The sequence below is a fragment of the Balaenoptera physalus genome, assembly GCF_965194825.1.
Source record: "Balaenoptera physalus genome assembly, chromosome: 5".
Classification (NCBI taxonomy): Eukaryota; Metazoa; Chordata; class Mammalia; order Artiodactyla; family Balaenopteridae; genus Balaenoptera; species Balaenoptera physalus.
In genome coordinates this window covers 98,427,446-98,453,341 of record NC_138884.1, presented here as the reverse complement: position 1 = coordinate 98,453,341, position 25,896 = coordinate 98,427,446, and the positions used below count along the sequence as shown (strand labels likewise).

The 25,896-nt window shown below is 45.9% G+C and overlaps 1 protein-coding gene across 1 annotated transcript in view; it reads right to left on the bottom strand.

Annotated features, from left to right (window-relative positions):
- Positions 1-25,896, bottom strand: part of SEL1L3 (SEL1L family member 3) — a 101,005-nt gene that overhangs the window by 24,736 nt on the left and 50,373 nt on the right. The window contains exons 10-16 of the mRNA XM_082464549.1: positions 23,262-23,473; positions 21,843-22,022; positions 13,489-13,608; positions 9,883-10,023; positions 6,228-6,290; positions 2,719-2,895; positions 217-344 (exon numbers count right to left, since the gene is read on the bottom strand). Of these exons, the coding sequence (XP_082320675.1) occupies positions 217-344; positions 2,719-2,895; positions 6,228-6,290; positions 9,883-10,023; positions 13,489-13,608; positions 21,843-22,022; positions 23,262-23,473 (1,021 nt within the window). The remainder of the gene's footprint in view (positions 1-216; positions 345-2,718; positions 2,896-6,227; positions 6,291-9,882; positions 10,024-13,488; positions 13,609-21,842; positions 22,023-23,261; positions 23,474-25,896) is intronic.

The window sequence follows — 25,896 nt, the reverse complement described above, 5'->3', positions numbered from 1 at the left end:
AAGCCCGCGCACCGCAAGGAAGAGTAGCCCCTGCTTGCCGCAAATAGAGAAAGCCCACGCTCAGCAATGCAAACACAGCGCAGCCTAAAATAAAAAAAAATTTTTTTAAATGCGGAAAAAAAAAGAATAAAAGAAAACTCTATTTTCTCAGGCATGGGGAATATGGTATTGAATATATGGTTTTCCCTTCATACGCAGTATCTGGCAGGTTCTTACACAACAGCCTTCTCGGGATCTCGAGGGAATGTCTCCAGGTTGCCTGTGACATAGTAGAGAGAACACCACAAGGTTCCTTCTATGTGTCCGCCTTGTGCAGCCTTATGGAAATATTCACCAGCTAATGTCTGTAAAGAGATGAGCAAACGTCAGTCTCATTAGTGAGAAGTCCTCCTGGGCTGGTTTCATCAGAGCTAAGGTCCTGAGGCACTTAACGCCTGATATCATCACAGGTATAACTTCTAACATCTTTAAGAAAACCAAGTCAAGTTCCAGGAAGACAGCCACTCACAGAAGCTGGCCTCTCTACATGATAACCTTGACCGCAGCTATTCTGTTAAGTTTACCCAATAAATAAGATAACAAGACCCTACGGATATCATTATCACCTTTTCAGATCCTCACGTAACCCCTGCCAGCCAGACAGAAGACAGCATCAAAAGTCACACCAGGTGAAACTTCAGGCATTTACTTCCCTAACCTTGCTTAATACCTTTTTTCAAACTCAGACACAAAAACTGCATTTCCAGTAGGAAGGTGAGAATTAGAATATGACAATAAAAAATCCATTCTGGCAGATGTGTGGGAGGGGTAAAAGACATTTGCAATGCATAAAAATATACAGCTTCCTAGTAGTCAAGAGAGAGGTGGAGGGAAAAAAGAAAACAAACACTTAGACTGGTATACATTCCACTGATTACTATTATTTTTCCCAGGCAGTTAACTGCCATTTTTAAGTATGGGCTTTGGAGTCAGATGGGCCTGGGTTCAAATCCCAGCTCTGCTTCTTACTAGCTGCGTGACCTTGGGCACGTTAGTTAATCTCTCCAACTAAGAGAATAACTCAGTTTCTGCAACCGAAAAATGTGGCTTCTGATAGTAGCTAGCATGAAAGTATGGTGTGAGGATTAAATGAGATAACGTGTATTCGAGGCTTGGCATGGCGCTTCACAAAAAATAATTTTTTTCTGATTCCCGACCCCCAACTCTGCTGCTAGAGCTTGCCCATCCCATTAAATGCTACCTTTTCTTCCAATCTCAATAAATGCCAAACACTCAGGAGTCATCCTGACTCCTCTCCTGGCCTCACACCTCACAACCAATCATCATCAAATCCTGATGCCTTGACCTTCAAAATACACCCAGAATCTAGTCACATCTCAGCGCCTCTTCTGATACTGCCCATCCTTTCTCACTTGGGCTCAATGCATTAACCCCCTGGCTCTTGCTCTTGTCTCCTTCAAGCCCAGTCTCCACCAGGATCCAGGAGGGACCTGTTGAAACACAGCGTCTCCCGCCCTGTTCAGAGCTGTCCCATCTCGCTCAGCGTAGCTGCCTCCTTGACCTGATTTGCCACCTCCTCGCACCTTCCTTGCTCTCTGGTCCTGCCAGCTCAGCCTCCCTGCTATTCCTCAAGCACACCAAACCTGCTTTCTTCTCTGGGCTTTTGCCCTGGCTGTTCCCTCTTTCTGGAATGTTCTCCCAGACATTCACGAGACTCCTTTAGGAGTTTGTACAATGTCACAATATCAGAGAGACCTTCTCTGAGCTCCCTTATAAAATAGCATCCCCCAATCTCTACCCTTTCGGTCCTCCCTATCCTGCTTTATTTCTCCCCATAACACTTATCCCACCTGCCCTCATACTATATATTTGTTTGTTTATTATCTTTCTGCTCCACTGGAATGTAAACTTCCCCAAAGCAGGGACTGTTTTGTGTGCTGCTGTATCCCCACTGCCTGGAAGAGTGCCTGGCATAGGGTGAGCATTCAATTAATTTGTTGAATGTAATGGTGCTCAGATTATTATTACCATCATCAATATTATTATTAATAACAACGGGTTTCCATTTCACATGGGGACCAGGTCTTGACTCCACTTAAGTGTATGACTCTAAGTTATGAAACCTTTCAGAGCCTCGGTTGCTTACTCTGCTAAATGGATATAATAACAGTAACTATCCCAGAGGGTAGTTAGGATGACATGGAAAGTCGGAACGGAAAGTGTCTGTGAGTGTCTGGCCTAGAGGAAGTGTTCGGCAAACACTGAAGATTGTTATTGTTATTTACATTATTATTAAATCTGGTCTCATACCAGGCAACCCTATTTGGACCCAGCTTTCTTTGCTTCCAGTAAGATCAGTCATCAATCTCCTCACCATCTCTCTCTCATTGTCACCTTGCATCATCTCCCTCTCCTCTCCCCAGCTTAGGCTTCCTCCTCCATGAAGCCTTCCTGACTGCTTTGGCCTTCACTATTTCCCCTTTCCAGAACTGTTTGGGTCACAGCAGTTAGCATACACTTGGCGTTTGGCTAATGCCAGCCTTTGCTCTTCACCATCTTGTCTTCCTAACTGGGCACTTGAGTTCCTCAAGATCACGGTCTGTGTCTTGGGTGGTGTCTGCACCACCCATGGGGCCTTGTCTGGGTTGGGCATACAGTACACCTGCTTCATGACTAAGTGACTGACCAGCTGCACAGCTGGTCTCAAGTCTTACTCACTTGATTCCTTCCAGGAACTCCTGGGAAAATGCCATCCAAGTACAGGACTCCAAGATTGTACGATGCATCTGGGTTCCCCATTTCTTCTGCTTTTAACCAGTACTTAGCCGCTTTGGCATAATTTTTCTTGAATTTGTGGTAATACCATCCCAGGCCATTGACTGCCTGATGCAATCCCTGGATTTTAGAACAACAAGAAAGGAATTCCTTTTTTTAAAAAAACAAAAAAACCCAAAAAAACACAAAACCCAGAGAGAATCAACTGTTGTGAAAGCATTCTGCCTGAGTCTGAGAAAAACCTTTCCTGTCTCTTTTTTGGGGGCAGATAGCATTAAAGAAAAGCTAGGGCTTCCCTGGTGGCGCAGTGGTTGAGAATCTGCCTGCCAATGCAGGGGACACGGGTTCGAGCCCTGGTCTGGGAAGATCCCACATGCTGCGGAGCAACTGGGTCCGTGAGCCACAACTACTGAGCCTGCGCATCTGGAGCCTGTGCTCCGCAACAAGAGAGGCCGCAATAGTGAGAGGCCCGCGCACCGCGATGAAGAATGGCCCCCGCTTGCCGCAACTAGAGGAAGCCCTCGCACAGAAACGAAGACCCAACACAGCCAAAAATAAATAAATAAATAAATAAATTTATTAAAAAAAAAAAAAAAAAAAAAAAAAAGAAAAGCTAAGTGCTGGAAAACATGAGGCTGCCTCAGCATCTTCCCAGGAGGATTTCACCCGGCTGCTGCTGGGGTTTCTGCCTTCCAGCTCAGCAGTGATGCTGGCCCCCAAATCATCTCTCAGCCCCTATGGGCTCTTACACAATGCCCTCGTCTACAGAAGACCTCTTACTGCCCTGCAGTATCAACAATGCCCTTGAAATTCATGACCGCTCAACTGTGACAGGAGGCCGGAAACCTGCCCTGGCTGGGATGATTTCTAGGTGACCTGCCTGCCCATCTTTTGATTACTCTGCCCTGAACACCAACAAACCCTCTGTGGGAAGCAGCCGCAATGGCCTACTTGTAAAGCACAGGTGCTGTGGGACTGCTTGGGGCTGAGGCAGAGGGGAGGGGGGTGGTTTCAGAACTGTGTCTAAATTGGGACCGTACCACAGAAGGCCTGGTTCATGTGCATCTAGTCTTAAGCCTCCTTGTTCTTGCTGATTTGTGCTCTCAGGGGCCTGCCTCTGCTCTCCCCAGATGCCCCCACCTGCTCCAGCCTGGTTGTTGAAGGCTCAGGAGCCCTGCAGGGGTGTAAGTGTGCAAACCCGGGCATTCGGTGCTCTCATTCCTCCTTTCCTGCCAGATCCACAAGACCATGGACAAGCAGGGGAGAAAAGGGCTGGAGAAGCAAACAGTGAGTGTCCTTGCATCTGTGAGACCGGTTAAGTTAGGGTCCAAGTGTGGAACCAAACCTCTTTTGCCTCCCCTTTCAGAAGTGAAGGACAGGTATCCCTCAATAATGGATGCCAAGATACCAGCCTGCAGCCTTTTCAGTCTGCAACGACTCCTAAAATGCTATACCTCCTACTTTTCACGTTGGACTCCAGGTGCCAGGAAGACCAGGAGAAAGAAACTGACAAGGCCCATTAGAACAGATGCTCCATGAGGGCAGGGATCTTTGTTTTGTATTCCAAGCACCTATGTTAGTACTTGGCGTAGAGTAAGTGCTCAATAAATACTCGACAAACGAATGAAAGCCATCCTTTGAACGCTGATGACACACAAAACAGAATCCAAATCCTACACCCTGAGGATCAAGAGTAGGGTTCAGATTCGTAGGCCCTCAAGATAGTCAACACTTGGGATGGTGTCAGTGCCGAGGATCAGTCATAAAGGCATTCGTCTTGAGCCTTGCACGGTACCAGATGCAAGGCAGCCTCCTGAGAATTTGCAGGAAGAATGCATTTCCATGAAGTAATAGACCACGTGATATATAATGGCAAGAACCAGCTTTGGAATAAGCTTACGGAATACATATCAAAATGGCTTGCGCAATGCTCACCTCCAGACACACAGGTTTATTCAAAGGTACCTGTCATCACTCAAAACATTCCCAGAATGTCCTTTAGAAATTGTATTTGGACCCAGATCAGGAGCCCCACAAGAAATCTTGTTTTATTTCTTAACGCTCACACCTTATTCCGGACATTTCCAGCTGTATCCAAGTGACTTTTAGCTAATTCCAAAAATCAACCTCTGTGCTTCACCACAGTGCCTGACAAAGAGGAAGGGCTTAATAACTCCCTGCAGAATGAATGGGTGAGAATCATGTAACACTTTTAAGAATGCGAGTACTCCAGGCCATAAAACTGCATTTCCTCCAATATTCATCTCAGCTCTGCCAAAACTACATTCAGAATAAAGCACCTTAGACAACAATTCACCACTAGCATGCTAAAGAGATGCAAATTTCACACCTGCCGGGAAGCCCCATTACTTCCCCATTTTAGGATGCTCTGCAACCATGCCCTCAGTGACCACCATTAAGCTGCTTTTCTATTTCTGCCCTATAGTCTGTGTCAGGGTCAGGAGCTGGCATGCGCTTCAGTGGTTCCCTTCTCCTGGGTCACGTGTCCTCTAGAAACCACACAGGTGGAGAAAAAGCCTCCTGGCATTCTTACTCCATGCGCCAACTTCCTGTTCTACAGAAAATAAGACACTCTGAGCTCCCTAAAGAAAGGGAATTGAGGAAGAAAAATGGGCATGGTTACTTTAGGAGTCTTTGTTGATAGGGCAAATATTACCTGCCTTGGGGAGGGAGGCACATTCAAGAGCCTGAAGGGTTATAAAGGGCCCTGTCAAGGTTGTAAAATTACAGTTTCTACCAATCCGTTTACTTGCAAATCTGTATGCACGCACATGTGAGTGTGCACGTGTGGATGTGCATGCATTGGGGGTTTGCACGCAGGGATACGTATGCCTGCATGCCTGTGTGCATGCGTGTGCGTGTGTGTGTGTGTGTCCCCTCACAGGTGATATCATAACCTCCATTCTGTAGTGCAATATTTAAACTAGTTGGCTTGAAGGTAACTTTGAAGAGTAAATAGTGACAAAAGGAAAATAATTCCTAAACTCGGCAATAAACTTGATAAACAGCCCCTTTGTTAAAGCACGGAGAAGCAAATGAGCATTGGACACAACAGGGTTAACCTTAGAGGATTCAGGCTTTTGGTTTTCCTAATTCAATGGCATTTATACCCATTCAATTTCAAAGAGCCCCCCTGCTGCTGCTTGTTACCAGGGCAGCCCTTGGTTATAATTTTAGCCTTCAAACAAAATCGGTCTGAATTCTACTGACTGGAAAGTGAGTTTGGCTTTCGAATTTTGCCGTCCTCATTGTGCAGGTTTCTGTATATGTTGTAGCTCAAAAATGACTAATCACTTCAATGCCAGCGACCCCTCCCTCCCCACTGCATTTCTACCTTCTTCAGAAGGCTGGCCATTCACTCTCCTCGACTTGTAAGAGCGTGGGTGTGTGTGATGGAAATGTTTCCCTCTGACAATATGCACAAGTGTTACCTTGGAAGCTGCTTTCTTCATCAGCTCTAAGGCAAGCCGTCTGTTCTTTTTTACTCCTTGACCCTAAACAATGATAAACAGCAATGATCATGAAGAAAATAAACGCAGAGTTGCACGCAAAACCATCACACCAATCTGTCAGTGTTCAATAGAAGATACTAAAGCCCAAGCTTTCTCAATTAAAAATCTAATCTTGAAGATTTCTGTATACAGAGCTGTTACATCATCATCATCATCATCATCATTATTTTGCATATATTTGTAGAAGAGAGGCAATAAACCTCACCCTCCCAGCTTAGCATCCATAAAAATTCCCCATTGATGGTCCAGTGAAATCATATTCCCGTCAATCCGCAGGTGCTGTTGGGAGAAGCCATGAATAAGGTTAAATGAGTCTGGTCATCCTGGCTGTGTTTCTCTGGGGACTGCCTAATATGCGAGCAGACAAAGCACTTTATCTGTGTCGGACAGTCAAGAGTTATCAGGCTGTCATTTGCAACCTTCCAGCGTCCTCGTGGGAGTCCCCAAGGTGGGGCACTGTGGCTTCAGAACCAGCTCGAGAGCCAGTGGTGAAGGAGACAGGACCCCTTAGAATCTGTTCCCTCAGACGCTGTCAAACTGACAAGCTTCCTCCAGCAAAATCAAGTTTTTTCCAGCAGAGGTGGTTTGTGCATCACAGAGAGAGATGTGGCTTTGGAGTTCTTGTTACAAGAGCAGGACTCCGTGGGACCATGCGGGGGTGTCTGCAGGACCACGTGGGAAAACGGTGGAGCAGGAGGGGCCCCTGAGGGCTCTCTCAACAGAGCTCTGACCATGCAGATGGCAAGTAAGAGGAGCCGGATGAAAACCCCGATGCTTCCAAGCTCACTTAGAGTCTGTTATCGACCTACACAGCCCATGGAGTCCTCCTGGTCTCAGACTCAGCGCTTGACAGGGTCACGTGTGATATAATGTTAGAGGGCTTTGCAATGAATACAGCTATTCACTCTATTTAAATTCTTAGCTCTACAGTAAATGAAGAGAGCACTAGCAAACATTCCTGTGTTAATTAACGTGGGCCAAGAACTCTCCTGCCATATCTAATCCTCCCAACCCCAGCCGGGGTGCTGCTATCATTCTCATCAGAGAAACTTGCCCAGAATCACACAGTGAGCAAGGAGTAGAGGCAGGATTTGAACGCAGGCTCCAGAGTCCAAGTTTATAACTGCTGTATTTTCTCCTATATATTTTAATTCCCATGCTGAGAAAGTATAATGATCTGTAACCTCCTTACCGGATACAGAAAACATGCTGCAGAATCTGTCTTTGTAGTTTTCCAGGACCCAAAATAAAACTGTGAATCCAAATAAAGTTTAAATTACATACAATGAGTTTCTACTCGATTTTAACTTACCTATTCCATAAAACCGATGAGCTGAAGCAAAGTGGAAGATGAAAATATTTTTCAGAAGTGCACCATTACTTCGTTTAATTAGAGAGGGAGAGGAAAGACAAAAGGACATGAAGGCTATTTGTAGTAAGTGGATGGAGCAATGAGACAACCTTTTTGGATTTCGGGGAAAGCAACAGAACGACCAGGATGACAAAATGTCAGAACCTGGTTGCACTCAAAGTTTTTCTCCAACTTCTTTGTTTTCAAGGAATAAAACTGGGGCCCAGAGGGGTTGACTTACCCAAAACCTCGCAGTTAGATCTGCAACCAGAACTCAGATACTCTGAGTTCTAGGCCAAGGATTTTCCAGTGTAATTATATAATCAGAAGTGGGGTGAGTTCTTGCACAAAGACTACACACTATGCACAAGTCTGAGTAGTACTGGAAGTTGTAAAGTGAGAGAAGTGTCAAGTCCTGATGCATAGCAAGTGCTCAATAACTTCATCCACTGAGTGAATCCATGGAGGACAGTTGCTGCAGTAAAAGTCCAAGCTCCGTCCTCATGTGGATGTGAAATGGGATGTATCTGACCGTCTTGGACAAACTATAGCCGCCGTCATCATGGCGCCATCTTTGAATACAATAAGCCGAATATCCACACAAGACAACAAGCCGAGAGCACACTGCCGTTCTCCATGTTTGGAAAGTTCATTTTTTGTATGGGTTTTTTTTTTACATTGAAAATACTTAAAGACATCTTTAGCTGGAGGTAAAAATCTGCCTTGAGATGTAGATAAAGGGCTTCCATCCTCCCACTCAGAGTTGACTTAGAATGCAGGAAAACCAAAAAAGCTTTAAGGTTTGGGAAATCAGACCCTGAAGAAACATCCTGTCACCTCCCGTATCATTTATTTATGTCTTTCGCTTTCCCTTTAGATTTCAAGCTCCTGGTGGGCAGAAGTAATGTCTGAGTCATGCCTTTATCTTCTCTGCACTTTGGGCAGTGGCCAGCCCCAACTCTGGTGGACTGGTGCCTCTCCTCTGTGCCTGTCTCAGTCCTCTGTCTTCCCCACGAGTATCTGAGACCCCTGAGGTCAGGGAAGAGGCTCACGCACCCGTATGCCCCCCCATCTAGCACAGAGTCTGGCATTTTGTCAGCCCAGAATGGGTGTTTATTATATAAATATACGAATGCATTGGCATATGGCTAAGAGTCAAACCGTTTCTATGTTGATTTAACGACTACAAAGAAAAAGTCTGGGCTCTTGGTTGTTAATCAGTGAGCGGCCACAGCTGTGGTTCTGGAGATAAGCTCAGCCACGTGCATCCACGTCCTTGTTTGAAGACACTCGTTCTCTGTGGGCAGCTGCCTCCTTTGGGTCTGGACATAGGGACCAAGGGTTTCCTTACTAGAGCCAACAGCTTTTCCAAGATTGGTGAATTGATGTCTCTGCATTCAGGGGTGAAGAGCACTCCAGTCCCAGGTCTGAAACACACCAGCTGTTCAACCTTGGGCAAGTTACAAACCCTTTCTGAGCCTCTGTCACCACACATATAAACAGCTATCAAAATACACCATGATACCTACCTCGCAAAGTTGTCTAGAGGATTGAATGTGTTAATACATGTACATCAGGTAATGAGCACTGCATCAATCAATGTGAAATATTATTATTCTGTAAAGCATTTTACAATTCTTGGAGCCCCTTCCTTAGGTTATTTCACTCCATCTGTGGTCATTACCAGCGTCTCATGAGATCGGATAAGTCCAAGGATGCAGCTAATCGTTTCAGAGGAGAGATTTGAACTCCATCCTCTATCTCCTGGGCTAATGCTCTTCCCATCCGTCCCACTGCTCTCCTGTTGGCTTAAAACCAAGATCTTTGTATCGATCCACGGGACTGTTGGGATCCAGTCCAAACATGCACTTGGTCTTAGCTGTAATTCAATGATAACTCTGCCTGATAGAGAACTTGCAGCACCTTTGGGGCTGCTGGCCGTGTACCAATCTGTAAAATATGGGTGTCTTCTCCAGAATGCCAGTCCTTGCAAAAGCAGAGAGAATCCAGGTGTCAAACCTAAGACAAATGATTAAAAACGAGAGCAGGGAACTGCTTCTGACTCTGCCTTTTCAGCAAATACCCCTTTCCATCCAGACTGACAGAAGCATGTCCTAAGGTTCTTCAGTTACAGGCTCCCTGATTGCCTGCATGCCTACAGGAAACCACTTGGGAAGTCTGATAGAAATTGTGCAATTTCAGCACAAATTGAGTGATTCTTACCTTAAATAACACGATGGCGTAGTCGTATATTAACGCGGGGTCCTCAGTCTCCAGGGCACCCTTGGCGTACCACTCGATAGCCGCTTCTGGGTTCTTGGCCACGCCTTGCTGGCCCCAGAACAGCATCTGGGCCAACCGTTGCTTCAAGACAATAGCAATTTAGAATAATGACTTTCCTGTGTTTTGCTTAATAAACAAGACTTTACAAAGGGGGGATGGCAAACCTAGTTTAAAATGTTTTTATATTGAGAACCAAGATTTAAGTAGGCACATGTTATCTTCCTCTTGGGGACAAGAGCCCTGAAGATGAACTGGTGTAAATACAAGTCATTAACACAAGTTGGAAATTGTGTGTGGGGTGTGTGTGTGTGTGTGTGTGTGTGTGTGTGTATGTGTGTATGTGTGTGGGGTGTGTGTGTTGTGTGTATGTGTGTGGGTGGTGTGTGTATGTGTGTGCATGTATGTGTGTGTATGCAAGTGGGGTGTGTGTGTATGTGGGTGGAGTGTGTGTGTGTATGTGTGGGGTGTGTATGTGTGTGCATGTGTGTGGGGGGTGTGTGGGGGGTGTGTGTGGGTGTGTGTGTATGTGTGTGCGTGTATGTGTGTGGGATGTATGTGTGTATGCAAGTGGGCTGTGTGTGCGTATGTGGGTGTAGTGTGTGTGTATGTGTGTGGGGTGTGTGTATGTGTGTATGTGTGTGGTGTGTGTGTATGTGTGTGGCGTGTGTGTGGGGGTGTGTGTGTGTATGTGTGTGGGGTGTGTGGGGGGTGGTGTGTGTGTGTATGTGTGTGGTGTGTGTGTGTATGTGGGTGGGGTGTGTGTATGTGGGCGGTGTGTGTATGTGTGGTGTGTGTGTATGTGTGTGGGGTGTGTGTATGTGTGTATGTGTGTGGTGTGTGTGTATGTGTGTGGGGTGTGTGTGGGGGTGTGTGTGTGTATGTGTGTGGGGTGTGTGGGGGGGTGGTGTGTGTGTATGTGTGTTGGGTGTGTGTGTGTGTGTGTTGGGGGGGTGTGTGTGTATGTGGGTGGAGTGTGTGTGTGTGGGTGTGTGTGGGTGTGTATGTGGGTGGTGTGTGTGTGTGTATATGTGTGTGGGGTGTGTGTGTGTATGTGTGTGGGGTGTGTGGGGGGGTGGTGTGTGTGTGTATGTGTGTGGGGGGTGTGTGTGTGTGTTGGGTGTGTGTGCGTGTGTGTATATGTGTGTGGGGTGTGTGTGTGTATGTGTGTGGTGTGTGTGTGTGTGTGTGTGTGTGTATGTGTGTGTGTGTATGTGTGTTGGGTGTGTGTGTGTGTGGTGTGTGTGTGTATGTGTGTGGTGTGTGTGTATGTGTGTGTATGTGTGTGGTGTGTGTGTATGTGTGGTGTGTGTGTGTGTGTGTGTGTGTGTGTTGGGTGTGTGTGTATGTGTGTGGTGTGTGTGTGTGTGTGTGTGTGTGGTGTGTGTGTGTGGTGTGTGTGTGTATGTGTGTGTGTGTATGTGTGTGTGTGTGTGTATGTGTGTGGGGGTGTGTGTGGGGTGTGTGTGTATGTGTGTGGGGTGTGTGGGGGTGGTGGTGTGTGTGTGTATGTGTGTTGGGTGTGTGTGTGTGTGTTGGGGGTGTGTATGTGTATGTGGGTGGAGTGTGTGTGTGGGTGTGTATGTGGGTGGTGTGTGTGTGTGCGTGTGTATATGTGTGTGGGGTGTGTGTGTGTGTATGTGTGTGGGGTGTGTGTGGGGGTGGTGTGTGTGTATGTGTGTGGTGTGTGTGTGGGGGTGTGTGTGTATGTGTGTGGGGTGTGTGGGGGGGTGGTGTGTGTGTGTATGTGTGTTGGGTGTGTGTGTGTGTTGGGGGTGTGTGTGTGTATGTGGGTGGAGTGTGTGTGTGTGTGGGTGGTGTGTGTGTGTGCGTGTGTATATGTGTGTGGGGTGTGTGTGTATGTGTGTGTGTGTATATGTGTGTGGGGTGTGTGTGTGTGTATGTGTGGTGTGTGTGTATGTGTGTGGTGTGTATGTGTGTGTGTGTATGTGTATGTGTGTGTGTGTGTGTATGTGAAGTAATCTATTGCGCCCAGGCCAGAGCTGATGGATCCACAACCACACTGCCTGCTCTCGTGAAGTGCCCTCTCCTTGGGCGGTACTGTCCGTCCTCTTGGCCCAGTGCACGGCGTGGAGGCCTGTGCACATCCACATCAGGGCATCTCCCTACAGCACTATCCCAGCATCTGTCTACATGGCTGGCTCCACCATGAGACTCGGTCGAGGCTGGGGGTCTTTGGTGGTAGGGATCTCAAGACGTTATTTGTCTGCCCTTGTGCCCCCAGCTCCCACCCAGCAGAACTCAACAGAAACTCATAGAAGCAACGCAACAAAGATTTGCTGAGTGAAGGCGGGAAGAAGTGTCTGTGTTAGGAACGTTCACGCCAGCTCTGGAGCAGCCATGAAATCCGGCAGCAGCATTTCCCGAACTATATGCACTGGAATTCCTTCCTGCACTAGAACGACTGCAGGCGGGACAGAGCCCAAGACAGAGGCACAGGCAACATTTGTTATCATTCTGGCCCCTTGTGGGCCTTGAGTTTCTTTCCTTCTTTCTACTTCTCCTCTCATCTCCTTCTCTTCTCTTCCATCCTCCACCTCCCAAAAGAAAACCTTGTAACTTCCAGGAAAGCATCTTCTGAGACGCTAGGAAGACCTCCAAGGAGGGGTGGGAGACCCGTTACTACCGGGTCTCTGAAGTGTTTGTTTGCCAATGCGTTCTTTGGTTTTCTTTCTCTTTCCCATCTCTGGTCTTCTGCCTGCTTAGCAGACCCAGAGCAGAGGCTCTTCCTGACACTGTGCTCACTGGGAACACAAAGCAAAAGCTAAATCCATCCTTAGGGAAGGAGGTTTCCTTCCTCCAGTGCAATCAGCCTTAGCTGGCTCCCATAAGGACTTTTCTTCATAGTGAAATCAGGGCAAGAAGTCAGATGGGGTGGGGGGGGGTCCTCCCATCCCTCTGCCCTTTCTTGTACCTCTTACAGGTCTATCCAAAAGACAAAACATGTTCAAGAGACAAGGTCAATCCTTTTGGTCTTACATGCAACACAGATTTTCTATTATTCTCCTAGCTGATTTTGTGGCCTTCTTCTCTATGCCCACCTAATCTCTCCTGCACCCCAAGATGCTTCTTTTTATTTCTATCTGATGCACTAAAATGTCTGATGGTAGTCTTAGGACTGATCATAAATATCGTGGCTTTCTCTCCTCTGGGTCCGGTTGGACTACCTTTCCGGCTCACTCAGGTCAAGAGTGACCAGCTGACTTCCTTTGGCTGATGAAATGTGAGAAATGACTCGTGCCCCTTCTGAGCAGAAACGTTAAGACTCAGCCTGTGATGTGTCGCGGCGTCGTCCTGCGGCAATGGCTTTGGAAGCGTGTTTTGGTGAAGCCTCTGTTAGCTTGGGCTCCTAGGGGACTATGAGAGCACAGCCCACGCCACCCCCATTGGACGTGTAGTGAGAACAACAGAGAACAACAATACACTGGTGTTGTGTTAAGCCACTAGGTTTGGGATACTTTATTATCACGGCGTAACCTGGTCTATCATGGCTGAGAGACTTTCCAAAACTGTGGAACGCATTTTTACCTGAGCTGCTGCATTGCCTCGAGTAGCTTCATGCTTCAGCCACATGAAGACGTCTCCATCTTCTTTGGTTTGTACCTTGAGAATTTCATCATCTTTTAGTCTAATTGTCTCAACGTATGCCTAAAAGGGAAGGAAGGAAGAAAAGAAGGAGGGAAGGAAGGGAGGGAGGGAGGAAAGGAGGGGAGAAGAAGGGAGAATGAAAATATCCAAATGATGTGGGCATGCAAAAGACATGACATTATTCTTAAAGCAGCAACTGCTCAAGTAAAAACTATATGAATAATTGAAATATGAGGTGTGTCCACAGAGCCATGAGATCAGATTCTTTTTTAAATGAATGGATCACATGTCCTATATCTAAATGGGTATTTTTGTTCCTATCAAAGTGTTTTCCTTGGGAGGACAAAATTTATTCCACTTCCTCTTCCATCGCTCAGGCTAATTCAGAAGTCCACCTCTGTGCTGCTGATCGCAGAGCCAGATTACACAGCATCAAAAAAGGTAAATCAAGATTTTCTAAGTATAACCTTATTTTTTTTATTCCAAAGTGTCATTATCCTGCATGACTAAACCCTTTTTATTTAGCAGGCTCAGCCTCCGATATCTTTCGGCTATTTCAAAATGAAATCTACACTGAAAAGAAGAGGGCATTTTAACTCTGAGGATGTGAGCAAGAATGTGCCAGAGGCTCTAAAGAGGAACCCATGGGAAAGTTCACAAAATGTTTTGAATTTGCACACAGCCTCCCAGGTATCTGCCTCCTTTGAAGAAAATAAGACTCATTTTTATGTATAAATTTTGGCTGCTTATCCAAAAAATGGTCTTGTTGTTTGACAGTCTCCCGTTATACATGATGAACGCTATCTAACAGTACCAGGAGCGCCTGGGAAGGGCTTCAGGGCCACAAGCAGATGGTGAAAAAATTGGATCTGGATGCGTTTGGGAAGAAGCCTTAGAGAACAAGGAGCCAGGCCTGATTTCCCTTCTGACCCTTTCTGTTTGTCAGTGAAGAAAATGACTTAGATTCACAAGCACTAGCCTGTAGCCCATTCCTAAGAGGGTCACTCAGCTATGGCCATGTGGAGCCAAAAGGTCCCTCTCAGGGGCAATAGGGGGCAGACTTGGGGACAGAGCTAGGAACCCAGTGGTATCAATTCCTGCTGGATGTCTAACCTTGACACGCCTCCCAGCAAACAGCAACAATTGGAATAATGATGCCCACCACCTTTGACTGAAACCAAGTATGTGCAGCGTGTTTAACAAACGTTTTTCTCATTTAATCCTCACAGCAGGGCTGTGGCCCAAATATCAGTGTCCTCAATTTATATGTAAAGAAACTAAAGCTCACAAGGTGAAACCATGAACTCAAGGTCGCACTGTAGAGCTAGCCCGGGAAGCCAGGTTGGTCTGACTCCAAAGACAGGCTCTGATGGGCTCCCCCATGATGTCGCCCTCTAGCGGGAAGGCCCTGGAATCCTGGGCTGAAGCTAAGGCTGCTAGAACAACAGAATTCTCAGCTAGAAGTTTTTCGTTCAACTGGAGAGTTTGGGTGTTTTGATTTGGGGTTAATTTTCTTCTTTTCCTTATTTTGTTTCTTCCTCCTTAACTTTGTCATGGGACTTGAATGAAACACAGAACACATGAAGCCAGAGTTTCTATCCTGCAAGGATTTATACTCTTAGGTGTTTCTGCTACTCTCTGGCAGTGGTAACATATCATAATCACCAGCAAGAACTGTGTGCGGTGACCAGTTGCTTGGCCCAGAACGACTCACTGAATCTTTGCAACCTTACAAGACAGTCACCATCAATATCCCCATTTCACAGATGTGGAAACTGAGGCCCAGAAAGGTTAAGTAACTTACCTACGTTCTTCAAACTTTGGAATCAAACCCAGGCTGGCTAGCTGTGGGGCCCATAGTCCTCACCTAGCCGCACCATCCTGTGAATGACTCATGCATCTGGGAGAAGCAGATGGGGGCTGTTTCATCGTCTCCCCTTATACATAATGAACTCCATCTAACAGTGTCGTGAGAGGGGTCTTGGCAAAGGCCACGTTTGCAGGGGACCTGGGCAACCATGCCTCACTCTGAAGAAGGAATTCTTTTGTCTTTTATATCACTGTCTCCTGACCTAGCCCCTTCCTGCTTCCCTGGGTAGTACTGTTGAGCTTTGCAGTAGGGCAGGGCCATTAAGAGCACAACTTTTCGCATCAGACCCAGTGGACATGAATTCTAACTCACCACTAACTACCTGTGGGCCTTGGGCCACTGACTTTATTTATTTGAGCTTTAGTTTCTATATCCATAAAAATGAAGCTTAGAGTGGTATCTGCTACATCAAAAGCACTCCACCTATTAGCCATTATTTTTTATAGTGTGAAGAGTTAGTAACATCCAGGTTCAAATCTAGGCTCCACTACTCATTTGCTGTGTGACTTTGGGCAAGTTCTTCGGCTTCCCTGAGTCTCAGTTGCCCCATCTGTATAATGGGAACAATACTTGTACTGACCTCATAGAGTTGCATGAGGATTAAATGAGATTGTTTGTGAGGATCTTAGTAGGGCATCTGGCATATGGGAAGCTCTCAGGAACGGTAACTCGTCGTTTTTTAGGTCCTTAGTTCATTCTAGCATGTAAAGGGCTGATAGCAGTTTAGAACGTTAGCCTTCCTGTTGGTATTTGCAGTTTTGTACAGCTCAAAGCCTTACGTTGGGGGGATGAAGATCTATCTAAGAGAATTCGGTGCTTTCGAAGATAGGGACAGATCTGAGGAGGGAGTGCTGGGGCTGGAAACATTTGAGAGAATCCACATTGTGTGCTGAGGTCCACTCAACGCACATCATATGATTAATTTATACATGCTATAAACTCTGTGAGGTACAGACAGTCATGGCAGTGTTTACAGGTGAAAAAGCTGTGCAGAGACAGAAAAGTGAGTGGGATTATCCAAGATTTTACACCCGGTGAATGCAGACCTGGGACCTGAACCAGGCAAACTGGCCCTGGAGCCACACCACAGTTGCCTGCCACACCTGGGCCAGTGGTTGTGTCTTCCCAGCTCTGGGGTCCCCAGAGTGGCAACTAGCACCAGTCAGAGCCACACATCCAAGGCCTTCTGTGAAAGCCAACCATCTACAAAGACATCTGATGAAGGAACAACCCCTAAAAGGGAGCGGTGTTGGGTTGTTCATCATCAAACATTTTGAGACCAGGGAATGATGCCTCAGATGGGAAAGTGACCAATCCCAGAAGAAGCTTTGGTGTGGAGAAGGAACGGTGGGGACCACGGTCGGGGGCAGAGCTGGGGAGAAGCTGACAGGGACTCAGAGTCCCAGACTGACCAGTTCTGGAATCTTCTGTGCCTTCCCGGGGCAGTGGATTGTTTTTGTTCCTGTGTTGTAAAATCAACGTCTCTAGAATGAGCAGTTCATAGCCTATACCGTAGGGTTAAAACCAGCTGACCAGGTTAGAGGAGGTCCAATGTCCAGAGACTCTACTCCTCAGATGCCCCTGGACCCAGTGTCAGAGAAGGCATCACACTGTCCTACAGACACTGACTCTTCATACGCTTTACCTCCTTTCTCTCCGCTCAGTCTATAGGCTGCAAGGGCAGTGTTCACATCATATCAGCTGTCTGCAATCAATCACAGGAAAGGCAGGACAGAGCGCAGAGCCGGGAGGGAGTAGGGAGGGCGAAGGATGTGGTGGAATTTGGACCTGGAGAGAAAAGGCTCTCGGCAGCCCCCCATTTTCTGGAGCATCTGCATTCTCTGAAGTCGTGAAATATAACACTCCGGCCAGTGCTCCTGGGAACTCAGGAGCAGGGCAATTTCAGAGGCTACACTTAAACCACTACTTCCTTCAGGGCCTGTAGACACCACCATGAGGAACCTGCCTCTTAGCGTGTTTAAAATCAGCTATAATGTTTGGATCCCAATGGGGGGTGTAAGTTTTCTTTGTTGAAATTTAACATTTTAGGGATTTTAAAGTAAGAATGGAGGAATATGAGGTGTAATGATGGAGAGAGACAGGGAAGCAAGTACCCAAGATTCCCCAAACGGGGGGTTCCTCATACAAAGGCGGTGCTGAATGCAAGAGGGGCAGAGTTGCAAGCCAAGTGGCTGGGTGCTTGCCATCAACAATGAACACTGGTTGCATCAAAAAGCACCAGAGAATCAACGAGACGTGATCGCTTTGTGTCCATCACCGGATACTCGGCACTCTCATGCTGCCCACCATCCCATCAGTAAACAGTCAGTGCCAACTACATGTCAAGCACAGGGCTGGGCACTGGGGTCACCGATGTGAACAGACAAGGTGCCTGTCTCGGGGAGCTCACAGTCTACTGGGAGAGCCGGCTCCGAGACCCGCACACAGCACCCATCATAGAGCAATGGCGGCGGTGTGCCCGGGTGCCATGGCGGCACAGCAAAGGGAAGATCCAAGGAGGTGGTGGTGTCTGAGCCCAGCATCCTAGCAGGAGGGGGTGGTCAGGAGGCAGGAAAAGGGGGGTGGGAGTGGAGAAAGCAAACCAGGCAGAGGAGATTGAGCAGGGCCAGGAATTGTGGACAGCATGGTGTGACCAAAAGCTTGGCATTGCCAGGGTGGGCAGGCCAAACATGGAATCGCTGAGAGCTGAGGTTGGGGAAGCAGAGGGAAACCAGATCAAGGAACGTCTCCTGTGCCAGGTGATGAGCTGGACTTAGTGCTTCCGGGTCAGTACTTCTCAACGCTGACTGCACGTTACGCCCATCTGAGGAGCTATTTAAAGCTACACATGCACATAGACATATATACACCTATTATATGCCTGGGCCCTCCCTCTGTCACTTCAATAAGACTGTGGGGCGGAGCCTGCACAGAGGTATTCTCTGAGTCCCCAAGTGATTCTGATGTGCAGTCAGGTTGAGAACCTCCACTGTCGACAGCCCGCTGTGGCCTCCGTGGGAAGAAAATGGGGAGGAACAAGACTGGCAACAGAAAGGCCAGTTAGGAGGTGAATTCATTTGCCAGGACTGCCATAACAAAACGCCACAGACGGCGTGGCATAAGCCACAGAAATTAATTTTCTCCCACTTCTGGAGGCTGGAAGTCCAAGATCAAGATGCTGGCAGGTTTAGTTTCTTCTGAGGCCCCTCTCCTTAGCTTGTGTCCTCACATGGCTGTCCCCCTGTTTCATCTATGTCCCAATCTCCTCTTCTTGTAAGAACACCAGTCATACTGGAGTAGGGCCACTAATGACTCCATTTAACTTAATCCTCTCTTCAAAGGTCCTAGCTCCAAATGCAGTGTCCCATTCTGAGGTACTGGGGGTGAGGGCTTCAACATATGAATTTAAGGGTCAATTCATTCCATAACTCAGAGTAGAACAGGAGGCTGTCAGAGTCACTCAGGGGAGAGATGATGAAGGAGAGCTGCATGTAACGCTGTTGGGGATTAGAACTGGTAGGGTGATGCGGGGATCAAAGGTGACTCCCCCGTTGCTGGCACGGACAGTGGTGCCATTGGTTGAGGTGTCTGTGGGGAATGGAGAGGAGGAGGTGGTGTGTTCCCTTTGTGGTATGTTACGATTGCAGGTGGGGGTTTTAAGAAAGACCTCAGCCTGAGAATAAGATGTGCATGTCATCAGTATGTGGAGGGCAGTTGAAACCAGGGATGTTGATGAGACCCCCTGCCCTCTAGAAGGTGTAGACAGAGAAGGCTGAGGACCAAATCTTTCAGAAGAGCAAATTCTGAGGTGTGAAGAGAATGAAAGGAATCATTTGGGATTAAGCCACAAAAACAAACCAAAAATCAAAAAAAACCCTACCATCTTCTTTCTATTTAACCTGAAGCAGAGTCCCCCTAGATCATAAAGAAGTGACATGAAGCAAGATTATGAATAAAGAAGATGAAGTTGATGGGAACCACGAGTTACATAAAAGAGAAAATGAAACAAGAATCAAGAAAGAAGTTACTGACGGATCCTTGGTTTGTTAATTAGGGGTCTGGCTTTCCATATCTCCTCATTTGTTATGTGCTGCTGGTGAATTAATAGATCTCTCAACAAAAGGACATTTAAATCAATGTATGACACCTGCTTAAATTCTCAAGAAACCATTAATTACACATTCTTAAAATGAGCTATGATACAACTCTTCTAACTGTATAATTCCTATCTATGATTCTTAATCACACGACTTTCCAGCTGCAAGATGGATCTTCTCTATTCATCTTCTCTGGTTCTGACCAATTAAACATTTTCTTTCATAATCATAACACTTCACGGGCCAAATCTTCAAAAGAAAAGGAGCTTGTTAGCAACATACCATCTCCCCTTGCTAAATTATGCTGAATTAGAATTCCTAAAAGTATAATATATACATACAGGGCTTTATTAACACATTCAGGGTTAGCAGAACAATGGCAATATTATTTTGTGGCTTGATTTTGTATGAATGTGTTTTCAGAAGAATTTTTTTAAAAAAAACTTTATCAATTAATAAATAAATTCCTGTCAAACTGAGGTCAGATTTTGCACATAGCCTATATACGCTGAGAGAATACAGATGACAATGATAAGAGTGTGTAAGTTTATTCAGAAGAAATCATTATTTTCTAAAAGAATTAGAATGGCTATGCAGACAGCCTTTGGGCATTTTATAGCTTGATTCATGTTTCATGTTCACTGACAACATGTACCTTTGAGTCATTTATTTCATAACTGTACAGTGGCCACTGTAGATTTCTTTTCCAGAAACCATTCATTCCCAATGGTCAAAGCACAAGTTTCCTCCACTGGGGGTTTCTGAGTGCGACACAGGAGCAGCACGAGGAAGAGTGAACGGTCTGGTTCCCAGTTAGCTTCTCTGCCTAAGATTCCACAATCCTGCTATCAGTCCAGACTCACCAAGCATAAGGGGGAAAATTAAGGGTTTATGGCGTAAACCAGGGCCAAATCTGACCATGCAGTAACCTCCTGTCTATGGCTGCACAAACCCAGGCACCCCATTGGTTTATATATTGTCTTCGGCAGAGTTGAGTAGTTGCAATAGTGACTGTAAAAGCAGAGCCTAAAATATTTACTATCTGGTCTTTTGCAGAAAAAAATTGCCATCTCCTGGTACAGACTACTTGCACTTAACTCAACTACCTCAAGTGCTGTGACCATGAAAACATCTTAAAACCATTCTGGAGAAAGAGATACAGAAAAATACATGCCAAGAAGCCAACCACATCATAATCTACTCCTGCTGGATGCAAACCTACATCATCTAAAGGCAGCTTTCTTTTTATTCTTACACTATCACCTTTATACACCCTTTTATTCATGGTCCCCCAAACAAACCATCAGTTGGTCCAATGTAACATGTTGTTTTTTGGGCAGATGTGAACCACTGATTTCTTTGCCTAATGAGTCAATAAGACGTGGGAACCTGCAAAATTAGGGGCTGGAGTTAGTGCCCTTCATCCAGTTCTTAATCCAGGATGGGACAGGGTCTTCAAACATCGCCTGCTGTCCATCACTTGTGAGCACTGAGGCTCATGTGATGGGCAGACGCTTCTGCCCAAGGTGTCTGGCAGCAGGAACACAGCTAGGGATGGAGCTTCTTCGTTATGTAGACCTCATTTGCTTGTGACGTATTGAGGAGCCCTTGGCTTACTGCCCTCACTTAATTTGACTAACATCTCCAGACCCCACCACTTTCACATGGTTTTGGAACAAAGACAAAATGCCTATGTTTCTGGTAAACATTTTTTTCAAAATCAAAATCTGTCCAGGGCCGTTATCTACCCTCCCCATACCGGCCCTCTCACTCATGAAAAGCTTTTCACACTTTTCACGCATAGATGTAGGATGGTCCTTGCATTCCGCCTGAGAACACACTGAGGAAATATGAATTGGAGAATGCAAGAAAGCTTTTCTCTCCATTGGATTATGCCTGTACTCTAAAGGCCAGCGAATAAACCAGCCACAGGTGCAGACGCCTAATAAAACTGTTCAGGGCTTCTCTGGTGGCGCAGTGGTTGAGAATCTGCCTGCCAATGCAGGGGACACGGGTTCGAGCCCTGGTCCGGGAAGATCCCACATGCCGCGGAGCAACTAGGCCCATGAGCCACAATTGCTGAGCCTGCGCGTCTGGAGCCTGTGCTCCGCAACAAGAGAGGCCGCGATAGTGAGAGGCCCGTGCACCGTGATGAAGAGTGGCCCCCGCTTGCCGCAACTGGAGAAAGCCCTCGCACAGAAACGAAGACCCAACACAGCCATAAATAAATAAATAAAGCAAATAATTTTAAAAAATAAAATAAAAAACTGTTCAGGAAGCTCTAGTCAGCAGGGCCATAACCGTTTCCACCCACTTCTGTCTCGTACCTGATCTCCTTGGAGCGTGTGCTGGTCAAGGGGTGTCTTGGTGGCAATGTTGCTGTAGTAGGCGTAGGACAACTCCCAGTCCAGGGCGTAGTGATCAATACCCTGGTAGTGTTTGTACCCAAGGTTCATCGAAGACAGCCTCTCACTGCCCTGGCCTCCAACCAAACTATACAACATGCCCTGTTAAGAAGAAATGGACAGTGTTCACGAGATCATAGAAAAGGGTCACAAAATCCTAAACATAGAAAGGTCATGTGGCCTCACCTCTACATATGAGCTTAGTCATTCCAGAAACAAGTTAACATGCCTTTTTAAGAAACGTTAGAAAAGAAGCCACAAGAGCTTTCTAATGGCTATCTGTCCTTCTCAACGTCTAACAGCTGAAAATGCCTTTGTCCTTTTCTCAGTGAAGATTGGGAGTCCTCCCCTGACTTATGTCACAGCATCTCTCTGTGTATCTGACAACTGTTCTAAGTATCTTGGTCCACTTCAGCTACGTCACCTAGGGTCAGATGATCTGAATAGCGGGCCACGTCCCAACCTCACACTCTCAGAACGTTAGTGTTGGGAAGGGTCTTTAGAGATCGACTGGTCCAACCATCTCATTTCAGAGTTGAGGAAATAGAGGCTCAGAAAGTTGAAGTCATATGTCCTTGGGCAACCAGCCATTTTGTGACAGAGACGGGGCTAGAATCTTCTACCCTATTCCACCTTGGTGGGGACCGCCTCAGGGACTTGGGAAAGCATGCCATCAATCATGAGCTTCTACAGCCAGAGACACACACAAAGAAGTCAAGTGAAAGGAACACAGAGCCACCTGGGAAGGTCTAAACAGTCTGAGTCTCTTCAAATCCAGGATGAACGATCCCATGTGCACAAACAAAAACTAAAAGTGATCAGGGACCATTTAGCAGCACTTATAAAAATGCGATTCCAAATGTTAGGCAAGTTGCATAATAAATTTGGATTCAATACCACAAAACCGTCTAGTATGACATTTATTTTAATGACAGGAGGCTGGATGTGACAATACTTTGCTTAGAGGTCCAGATGATTTCACTTAGCTAAAAAGTCATATGGGATACTGGACCCACAGCCAGAATAGTTACAAGAACTGGGTAAGAGGCAACTGTGCTTGAATGACTGGGATTCTGGTAAGCCTTGCTCAAACTATTCCTCAGTCAGTATACCCATCATATCCCCATGCTGTGCCTAGAAATGGATAAAGTGCCCTTTTTCACTCACTGACAGCGGGAGATCCTGTATTTAACACAGCCTTAGGCTGTTTTTCTTGAGTGTAAAATTTTTAAAGGACTCCAGGGAAAATGAACATGTCCAGTTCCACCCGGGGCATGAGAGCCTTACTCTGCAAATATAAGGCAGGTAACTGATGTTCCTGGAGCCCGCGAAATACTCTACCTGCAGCTGATCCCGAGGTACATTTAATCCAGTTTCGTAAAAGACTGCGAGGTAGTAGGATGCTTTATGGTATCCACAGCAGCTGGCGTCCATCAGAAAGGGGACGACAGAGCTAATTTGGTGAAGACCATCAACAGTGGAAAGTCTCTTTACAGCCTTCTCGAACATCCGCCCACCAATTTCTAATACGGATTCACTTTGGTTCCTCGGCACTGTAAATAACACAATTCACAGAACACACAATTAACTACCATGGGGTCGACAAAATAAGTGGGAACAGCCTACTAAATCACCTGAGTTATTAATACGGTTGGTCCTGAAGTGACTTGATATATACCAGCTTCCGGGGAGGTAAACCAAACCCGTTGGGGATGCCAGGGTGTCATTCTATAAACAGCTTTTCCTTTGGCACTAAATGACAGGCTAGTATCCTGGAGAAAAGGATGTGCCTTCTATAGCTGAGAGAGCGCCTCAAGAGAGTAATTTACTCAGAGTAACTCACCACCAAGTCAGGACCACCGAAACTGCCAGAGAGATTTTTTTTTCCCTCTAAGACTCTGAAGGGGGGTGTGTTTTATCTCAGAAATAGTTCCTAGGTGCTGCTGTAAAAAGTTGAGCACAAGAACCTTATTTTGAGATGCTTTCTTATCATCTTTTGCTTCCGGTTTTCCCTGTGGGTTTCTAAATACAATAAAAAGAATGAGTCAACTTTTATTGAGGGCCTATAAAATGCCAAATACTGGGTTGAGTGTCTTATGCAAATTATGTCATGTAATCCAAACAAATTTTAAGAGGTAAGTATTATTATTAACGTCCTCATTTTTCAGATGAGGAGACTGAAGCCTGGAGAAGTCGACTAACTTGTCCAAAGTCACCAAAGCTGGCAAATGGCTGAGCCAAGCTTAGAATCCAGCTTGGCAGGTCACAGAAGCAAGACTCCTACTCACCCTGCTCCCCCTACCTCCTGATTAATGGGCAACCAGTTGTCTTTATAGGTACCTTGCCACCATGGTAGAGACCTCTTTACGCGACTGCTTTAAGCTATGATATTTCCTTTTACCTAATCCCCCCATAAATTGTTAAACTCTTAAGTCCAGATGGGCAAGTGATATGGCCCTATAATCTGTTACAGTCTTTTAAAGTCCGTCTACATTATTCATCTCTTGTTTTATTAATTCAGCCAATGAACGTTTATAATTCTATTCTGTGCATCTACTAGATGCTATGTTACAAACGGCTATATAGGATTGCATAGGTACAATTTCCATTTAAAGAGATGTGGTCAATTTATTTAAAATGAAAATTTTCTCCCCCTAAGAATTATACCCAACATTTTTCTTTGATTTTCTTCATTCCATCCCAAATTAAAATGTTACTAACAACTTCCAGGAGGCAACAAGAGACTCACTCTATCAGCGCTCCATCAAGGAATGAACAGAGATGAGTTTCCAATGCGGGAAAACTCTCAGTGAGAGGATTTGAGATTGGATTTAATGGCAATTCCTCGGCAGAGGTTGATGCCTCTTCCAAGACATCAACACAGAAGCCAGTGGGATCCACGGATGAAACTGTGAAACCCAAACCATTGATTATGAGCTAATGCCTATCCCTTTGGGCACACAGGCGGGCTGGCTGCCCCTGGTAGGGGGGCACATGCCTTCACTTGCTGAGCTGTGGAAAAGGAGCCCACCTACCCCCTCACCCAGAGCTAAGGCAGTCCCATCTCCTGGCTCCTGGAACCCCTCACCTCCGCCCTCTCCAGGTTTCTGACAGGCAGCAGCTTGGATTTGCTTTTACTTACTCTCCATCCCAAGAGGTAGGCGCTAAAAACACCTTAACTAAACACATGGAGTTTGCTTCTCTTTCTGTTTTGTTTTTAGTCCCTAAAGAAATCGCTGCTTGTTGTAAAAAAAAAAAAAATCAAATAATATAGATTTGTATAAAACAAAAACAGAAGTCCTCTCTCTCCCAAACCTTCTTTAATAGTGGAGATAAACTGTTGAAAGCTTGGTGTATATACTTCCAGACTTTTCCTTGGTATAGACAATAATTCATTACACCTCTATCTGCCTATATACATATGCATTTTCTTTCCAAAAAGCTCCTATAGGTTTGGACTCTCAACTTTTTTTCCCTTATGAGTGTAATTTTTTATCAAACTATATTTGATTTACAATATTGTGTTAGTTTCAGGTGTAGAGCAAAATGACTCATATATACATATTCTTTTTCAGATTCTTTTCCTTTATAGGTTATTACAAGATATTGAGTATAGTTCCCTATGCTAGACAGTAAATCGTTGTTGTTTATCTGTCAACTTTCTTTTTTAAATTAACCACATACCACGAATACCTGTCCACGGCAGTCAGAAGCTCATTCTTCCTAAAGTTTCAATAGTATTGCATTCTATAGCAGTGCCGTTTTTCCAACCGGTTCTCTATTTTTAGACTCTTGGGTTGCTTCCATTGGTTTTGCTATAACCAGCAACACAGCAATGAACATCCTCGAGCATTTCCCTCTGCTCATCTGTTGGGATGTATCTGATTAATAACCCTCTTTTCCACCAGGAGTCCGGGGATCTCCTTTTGGATTCTCCCTTTGCATAGCTGAGAGAAAAAGTCCATCCTACCCAACC